This window comes from Coenobita brevimanus, chromosome 117 (assembly GCF_032717465.1).
Source record: "Coenobita brevimanus isolate Jiangsu-jjx chromosome 117, ASM3271746v2, whole genome shotgun sequence".
Lineage (NCBI taxonomy): Eukaryota > Metazoa > Arthropoda > Malacostraca > Decapoda > Coenobitidae > Coenobita > Coenobita brevimanus.
In genome coordinates, this window is record NC_137070.1 from 1,113,564 (window position 1) to 1,122,372 (window position 8,809).

General features: G+C 45.5%; 1 protein-coding gene across 1 annotated transcript in view; it reads right to left on the reverse strand.

Annotated features, from left to right (window-relative positions):
* Nucleotides 1-1,045: 1,045 nt before the first annotated feature.
* LOC145419049 (uncharacterized) overlaps nt 1,046-8,809 on the reverse strand; it is a 13,327-nt gene continuing 5,563 nt past the window's right edge. The window contains exons 5-6 of the mRNA XM_080287294.1: nt 3,349-3,496; nt 1,046-1,331 (exon numbers count right to left, since the gene is read on the reverse strand). Of these exons, the coding sequence (XP_080143420.1) occupies nt 1,083-1,331; nt 3,349-3,496 (397 nt within the window). The 3' untranslated portion in view covers nt 1,046-1,082. The remainder of the gene's footprint in view (nt 1,332-3,348; nt 3,497-8,809) is intronic.

An 8,809-nucleotide genomic window follows, 5' to 3' on the forward strand; every position in this document is an offset into this window, starting at 1 on the left:
TTAACTATCCATCTATCTATCTATCTATCCATCTATCTACCTATCTATCCATCTATCTACCTACCTATCTATCCATCTATCTATCTATCCATCTATCTATCTCCACAGCCACCAATCACCACAGACTGCAGTGCTCTGAACTCCTGGTGCACCCCCCTTGCTCCCCAATGCAGGAAGTCACGCAACAGGACGGCGCTCTCTCCTGCCCAAATCGCCACTACATGGTTGCTACGGACTGGAAAGACGTCAACTGGTGGAACGCAACGAATCACAGGGTTAAGGCCAGGTGCTGCCCCTTCCCCTAACACCTCCTCCTGAGCGATTTATTCTGAGAAGGAAGAATTTGAATTTGGGTGTAACTAAATGCTGTCTCTCCCCAAACACCTCTTCCTAAGCGATTTATTTTGGGACGAATTTGAGTTGGTGTGTAACTAAATGCTGTCTCTCCCCAAACACCTTTTCCTGAGTGATTTATTTTGGGAAGGAAGAATTTGACTTGTGTAACTAAATGCTCTCTCTCCCCAAACACCTCTTCCTAAGCTATTTATATTGGCTAGAGAAGGAAGAATTTGAATTGAGGTGAAAGTAAATGCTATCCTTCCCCAAACACCTTTTCCTGAGCGATTTGTTTTGGGAAGGAAGAATTTGAGTTGGTGTGTAACTAAATGCTGTCTCTCCCCAAACACCCTTTCCTAAGCGATTTATTCTGGGAAGGAAGAATTTGAGTTGGGGTGTAATTAAATGCTCTCCCCAAACACCTCTACCCAAGCGATTTATTTTGGGAAGGAAGAATTTGACGAGGTGTAACTAAATGCTGTCTCTCCCCAAACACTTTTTCCTAAGCGATTTATTTTAAGATATGTGATCGGAACTAAGTATAGAATTAATGCTACATGCTGTCTCTCCCCAGACACCTTTTCCTAAGTGATTTATTTTGGATTGGAAGTAGGTACAGAATGAAGGCTAAATTTTTTGGCTAAAATCATTCGTCAGTTTCTTGAAATAAAAGAAAAAAGTATATTAGAACTTTTATTGATTTGGAAATTGCCCTACAGAGAGAGAGAGAGAGAGAGAGAGACACTTTAAAAATTATCATACACTCCCTCCCCCTCATCACCAGCGTCTCCACGAAGCCTCAAGTTATTCGGATGGATTGTAATGACGCCTCTCCTACCCAGCACTATCACCACTACCATCATCACTACCACCATCACCACCACCGTCACCACCACACCTAGGGCTGGAGAGGCACCGCTGCTCCTCAAACTGCTGCTGACGGGGGCGCTGCAGCCGGAATCAGACGTGGTGTTGGTGTCTGGCGTTGAGTCGATCTGAAACGAAGCAGTGTATATGATTCGGAACTGTGAAACGTGATTATTGGTGTCCTTTTTGCTGTTTCTACTGTTATTTTTGCCGTTTCTGCTGTCATTCCTCTTTAAACAGCTGCTGACGGAGGCCCTGCAGTTGCTGTTGAAGGCTGTGTTCGTGTCTGTCAGCGAGTTGACCTGAAACGAAGCAGTTTATTTGATTCGGAACTCTGAAACGTGATTATTGCAGTCCTTTTTGCTGTTTCTGCTGTCATTACTCTTTAAACAGCTGCTGACAGGGGCACTACAGCTGTCAATGGAGGTGCTGTTCGTGTCTGTCATCGAGTCGACCTGAAACGAAGCAGTTCATGATGATTCGAAGCATGTAAACATGGGGAGAGAGAGACAGAGATACCAGATCCGACAGCTATGGAAGGTGAACGTGCTGCTGCCACCGCCTGCGACCTGTTGAGGGGGGCAACCAGCCAGCCACAGTCTCCAGCAGCCCAGAAGATCCGGGGGACAGTGGTTTGGTTTAATGTAAGGACAAGGTACGGATTCATCAAGCACCAGGATACTGGCGTTGATGTTTTTGTGCACTGCCAGGCGGTTGTTACACCAAACCCACGGCACCTTCAACGCTCCCTTAGTGATGGAAAGCCGGTGGAGTTTAGCCTGTTTTGGGATCCCTAAGGGTCCTGAGGCCAGAGATGTTATTGGGCCGGAAGGTGTGGCTGTACAGGGTACTGCCCGTGCATGGTGACATCTCACGGACCACGAACATCAGGCCAGGGATCCTGTGGGTCCTGGACAGATAAACTTTGTCACAGAGATGTGTATTGTGACGGCGAAGGGTTTATGTGGGGGTGATAAGGGGGCTTTGCATGTTCTCCTCCCTAAGATCTTCAAGGAGAACGGGCTGCCTCGCCTTATCATCCCCGAGTGCTTTGCCTGCGATGTACACTCGGTTTCTCGTCGGCGGGAGTGTCAGGCCCAGCAGCCACGACCTGCTGCCCCTCACATGACATCGAGGCAGAGGCTCAGGCTGCAGGTCCCCCTCAACAGAAGGACTGCCACCCAGATCACTGACCCGGCTCCGGAATCGACCACTGAAAAGACCACGGCGGAAGTCCACCATCTGCCATCGATGACTGAGGAGAGGCAGGACTCTACTGACACTGCCTCCGTGGCCGAGGATGTGTTGACCAGCTCCTTGGCCGAGGAGGAGGGCAGTGAGTCCTCCTCTCCTTGGGCAGTGGAGGGCGCAGCATCTTGCCCTCCCATCACTGACCTCAAGGATGGGCTAGATGTAATTTCCTATAGACACCTGGCCCTCAACACTCACACCAGGTCATACCAGTTCAGAGCAATGACCTATTCCATCCTCTACGATCTGCTCCGGCCTGCTGACGGGGGTGAGGAGGTACGACCTGTGCTGATCGTCAGGGAGGTGTGCCTAGCTGATCAATGAGCTTTCTACCACGTGCTCTCCCCCTGCCTGGCCCTCTAGATCAGCGGAGTTTGTGCTGAGGGAGTAAGCTGGTCAGTTTCATCAGGAAGAGGCTGGTCTGATACCCCTCCATGTGTGTGATGGCCATTAAGCTGCCCTCCCCAAAAGGAAATATGATGTTGATGATTCTGCTGTTTCTGTGATTATTTCTGCTGTCTCTGCTGTCACTCCTCCTCACACTGCTGTTGGTGGTGGTGCTGCTGTCTTTTATTGGAGAGAGAGAGAGAGAGAGAGAGAGAGAGAGAGAGAGAGAGAGAAACCTACTCACCACCACCACTACTACTACTACATTGTTCCTACTACTACTACTACTACTGCTACTACTATTACTACTACTACTACTACTAATACTAATACTACTGCTACTACTATTTCATTGTTCCTATTACTACTACTACTACTGCTACTACTACTACATTGTTCCTACTACTACTACAACTACTACTACTACTACTACTGCTACATTATTCTTACTACTACTGCTACTACTACTACATTGTTCCTACTACTACTACTACAACTACTACTCACCACATAGCATCTGGTGTCGTTCATGCCGCAGGCCGTTGCACTAAAGAAAGAAACTAAGGCCTCAAACACCGCCATTCCCTTCCCTCTACACCTCCCATTGTTCTTCTCCGCCTCAGCATTGCAGGCGGTGAGAGCCATCTGCAGCCGGCTGGAGGGAGTGAAGGTAAGGTTAGTGAAAAAGATTGATAAAGGTGAAGGAAGAGGTAGGCAGCACTACATCAGGTGAGTGGATGATGGTGAGAAACTGAGAGGAGGACGGACAGAAAATGAATGATAAAGGTGAAGGAAGAGGTAGGCAGCACTACATCAGGTGAGTGGATGATGATGAGAAACTGAGAGGAGGACAGGCACAGGAAAAGAATGATAAAGGCTAAGGAAGAAGTAGGCAGCACTACATCAAGTGAGTGGATGATGGTGAGAAATAGGAAGAGAGGAGGACAGGCACAGAAAAAGAATGATAAAGGCTAAGGAAGAAGTAGGCAGCACTACATCAAGTGAGTGGATGATGGTGAGAAATAGGAAGAGAGGAGGACAGGCACAGAAAAAGAATGATAAAGGCTAAGGAAGAAGTAGGCAGCACTACATCAAGTGAGTGGATGATGGTGAGAAATAGGAAGAGAGGAGGACAGGCACAGAAAAAGAATGATAAAGGCTAAGGAAGAAGTAGGCAGCACTACATCAAGTGAGTGGATGATGGTGAGAAATAGGAAGAGAGGAGGACAGGCACAGAAAAAGAATGATAAAGGCTAAGGAAGAAGTAGGCAGCACTACATCAAGTGAGTGGATGATGGTGAGAAATAGGAAGAGAGGAAGACAGGCACAGAAAAAGAATGATAAATGTGAAGGAAGAAGTAGGAAGCACTACATCAAGTGAGTGGATGATGGTGAGAAATAGGAAGAGAGGAGGACAGGCACAGAAAAAGAATGATAAAGGCTAAGGAAGAAGTAAGCAGCACTACATCTGGTGAGTGGATGATGGTGAGAAACTGAGAGGAGGACTGATGCGAAAATGAATGATAAAGGTGAAGGAAGAAGTAGGCAGCGCTACATCAGGTGAGTGGATGATGGTGAGAAATAGGAGGAGAGGAGGGTAGGCACAGAAAAAGAATGATAAAGGCTAAGGAAGAAGTAGGCAGCACTACATCAAGTGAGTGGATGATGGTGAGAAATAGGAAGAGAGGAGGACAGGCACAGAAAAAGAATGATAAAGGCTAAGGAAGAAGTAGGCAGCACTACATCAAGTGAGTGGATGATGGTGAGAAATAGGAAGAGAGGAGGGCAGGCACAGAAAAAGAATGATAAAGGCTAAGGAAGAAGTAGGCAGCACTACATCAAGTGAGTGGATGATGGTGAGAAATAGGAAGAGAGGAGGGCAGGCACAGAAAAAGAATGATAAAGGTGAAGGAAGAAGTAGGCAGCACTACATCAAGTGAGTGGATGATGGTGAGAAATAGGAAGAGAGGAGGACAGGCACAGAAAAAGAATGATAAAGGCTAAGGAAGAAGTAGGCAGCACTACATCAAGTGAGTGGATGATGGTGAGAAATAGGAAGAGAGGAGGACAGGCACAGGAAAAGAATGATAAAGGCTAAGGAAGAAGTAGGCGGCACTACATCATGTGAGTGGATGATGGTGAGAAATAGGAAGAGAGGAGGACAGGCACAGAAAAAGAATGATAAAGGCTAAGGAAGAAGTAGGCAGCACTACATCAAGTGAGTGGATGATGGTGAGAAATAGGAAGAGAGGAGGACAGGCACAGAAAAAGAATGATAAAGGCTAAGGAAGAAGTAGGCAGCACTACATCAAGTGAGTGGATGATGGTGAGAAATAGGAAGAGAGGAGGACAGGCACAGAAAAAGAATGATAAAAGGCTAAGGAAGAAGTAGGCAGCACTACATCAAGTGAGTGGATGATGGTGAGAAATAGGAAGAGAGGAGGACAGGCACAGAAAAAGAATGATACAGGCTAAGGAAGAAGTAGGCAGCACTACATCAAGTAAGTGGATGATGGTGAGAAATAGGAAGAGAGGAGGACAGGCACAGGAAAAGAATGATAAAGGCTAAGGAAGAAGTAGGCAGCACTACATCAAGTGAGTGGATGATGGTGAGAAATAGGAAGAGAGGAGGACAGGCACAGAAAAAGAATGATAAAGGCTAAGGAAGAAGTAGGCAGCACTACATCAAGTGAGTGGATGATGGTGAGAAATAGGAAGAGAGGAGGACAGGCACAGAAAAAGAATGATAAAGGTGAAGGAAGAAGTAGGCAGCACTACATCAAGTGAGTGGATGATGGTGAGAAATAGGAAGACAGGAGGACAGGCACAGAAAAAGAATGATAAAGGCTAAGGAAGAAGTAGGCAGCACTACATCAAGTGAGTCGATGATGGTGAGAAAGAGGAAGAGAGGAGGACAGGCACAGGAAAAGAATGATAAAGGCTAAGGAAGAAGTAGGCAGCACTACATCAAGTGAGTGGATGATGGTGAGAAATAGGAAGAGAGGAGGACAGGCACAGAAAAAGAATGATAAAGGCTAAGGAAGAAGTAGGCAGCACTACATCAAGTGAGTGGATGATGGTGAGAAATAGGAAGAGAGGAGGAGAGGCACAGAAAAAGAATGATAAAGGCTAAGGAAGAAGTAGGCAGCACTACATCAAGTGAGTGGATGATGGTGAGAAATAGGAAGAGAGGAGGACAGGCACAGAAAAAGAATGATAAAGGCTAAGGAAGAAGTAGGCAGCACTACATCAAGTGAGTGGATGATGGTGAGAAATAGGAAGAGAGGAGGACAGGCACAGAAAAAGAATGATACAGGCTAAGGAAGAAGTAGGCAGCACTACATCAAGTGAGTGGATGATGGTGAGAAATAGGAAGAGAGGAGGACAGGCACAGAAAAAGAATGATAAAGGTGAAGGAAGAAGTAGGCAGCACTACATCAAGTGAGTGGATGATGGTGAGAAATAGGAAGACAGGAGGACAGGCACAGAAAAAGAATGATAAAGGCTAAGGAAGAAGTAGGCAGCACTACATCAAGTGAGTGGATGATGGTAAGAAAGAGGAAGAGAGGAGGACAGGCACAGGAAAAGAATGATAAAGGCTAAGGAAGAAGTAGGCAGCACTACATCAAGTGAGTGGATGATGGTGAGAAATAGGAAGAGAGGAGGACAGGCACAGAAAAAGAATGATAAAGGCTAAGGAAGAAGTAGGCAGCACTACATCAAGTGAGTGGATGATGGTGAGAAATAGGAAGAGAGGAGGACAGGCACAGAAAAAGAATGATAAAGGCTAAGGAAGAAGTAGGCAGCACTACATCAAGTGAGTGGATGATGGTGAGAAATAGGAAGAGAGGAGGACAGGCACAGAAAAAGAATGATAAAGGCTAAGGAAGAAGTAGGCAGCACTACATCAAGTGAGTGGATGATGGTGAGAAATAGGAAGAGAGGAGGACAGGCACAGAAAAAGAATGATAAAGGCTAAGGAAGAAGTAGGCAGCACTACATCAAGTGAGTGGATGATGGTGAGAAATAGGAAGAGAGGAGGACAGGCACAGAAAAAGAATGATAAAGGTGAAGGAAGAAGTAGGCAGCACTACATCAAGTGAGTGGATGATGGTGAGAAATAGGAAGACAGGAGGACAGGCACAGAAAAAGAATGATAAAGGCTAAGGAAGAAGTAGGCAGCACTACATCAAGTGAGTGGATGATGGTGAGAAAGAGGAAGAGAGGAGGACAGGCACAGGAAAAGAATGATAAAGGCTAAGGAAGAAGTAGGCAGCACTACATCAAGTGAGTGGATGATGGTGAGAAATAGGAAGAGAGGAGGACAGGCACAGAAAAAGAATGATAAAGGCTAAGGAAGAAGTAGGCAGCACTACATCAAGTGAGTGGATGATGGTGAGAAAGAGGAAGAGAGGAGGACAGGCACAGAAAAAGAATGATAAAGGCTAAGGAAGAAGTAGGCAGCACTACATCAAGTGAGTGGATGATGGTGAGAAATAGGAAGAGAGGAGGACAGGCACAGAAAAAGAATGATAAAGGCTAAGGAAGAAGTAGGCAGCACTACATCAAGTGAGTGGATGATGGTGAGAAATAGGAAGAGAGGAGGACAGGCACAGAAAAAGAATGATACAGGCTAAGGAAGAAGTAGGCAGCACTACATCAAGTGAGTGGATGATGGTGAGAAACAGGAAGAGAGGAGGACAGGCACAGAAAAAGAATGATAAAGGCTAAGGAAGAAGTAGGCAGCACTACATCAAGTGAGTGGATGATGGTGAGAACTAGGAAGAGAGGAGGACAGGCACAGAAAAAGAATGATAAAGGCTAAGGAAGAAGTAGGCAGCACTACATCAAGTGAGTGGATGATGGTGAGAAATAGGAAGAGAGGAGGACAGGCACAGAAAAAGAATGATAAAGGCTAAGGAAGAAGTAGGCAGCACTACATCAAGTGAGTGGATGATAGTGAGAAATAGGAAGAGAGGAGGACAGGCACAGAAAAAGAATGATAAAGGCTAAGGAAGAAGTAGGCAGCACTACATCAAGTGAGTGGATGATGGTGAGAAATAGGAAGAGAGGAGGACAGGCACAGAAAAAGAATGATAAAGGCTAAGGAAGAAGTAGGCAGCACTACATCAAGTGAGTGGATGATGGTGAGAAATAGGAAGAGAGGAGGACAGGCACAGAAAAAGAATGATAAAGGCTAAGGAAGAAGTAGGCAGCACTACATCAAGTGAGTGGATGATAGTGAGAAATAGGAAGAGAGGAGGACAGGCACAGAAAAAGAATGATAAAGGCTAAGGAAGAAGTAGGCAGCACTACATCAAGTGAGTGGATGATGGTGAGAAATAGGAAGAGAGGAGGACAGGCACAGAAAAAGAATGATAAAGGCTAAGGAAGAAGTAGGCAGCACTACATCAAGTGAGTGGATGATGGTGAGAAATAGGAAGAGAGGAGGACAGGCACAGAAAAAGAATGATACAGGCTAAGGAAGAAGTAGGCAGCGAAAGGTAAGGGAAATTTTGATGGAATGACGGAAATAGGCATGAATAAGAGGGGATCTGAATGGGGTAGTGAGAGGTAGGTACACCACAGAACAATAAGGCGTAATGAGGAAAATAAATCACTTAGGAAAAGGTGTTAGGGAGCGTCCTTAATCAGCAAAGAAAAACTGATAATTCTAACTTGGCCTAAAACTGCTGAGTTGTAACAATAGATTAACACTAGAATATGATGCTAGTCACGAAGAAGTGCTATGGAAAGGATGCTAGTCACGAAGAAGGGCTATGGGAAGGATGCTAGTCACGAAGAAGTGCTATGGAAAGGATGCTAGTCATGAAGAAGTGTTATGAAAAGGATGTAGAATATAATGCTAGTCACGAAGAAGTGCTATGGAAAGGACGTAGAGCCATAGCATTGTCTTTTTAGCAATAGGTTAACACTAGAATATGATGCTAGTCACGAAGAAGTGCTA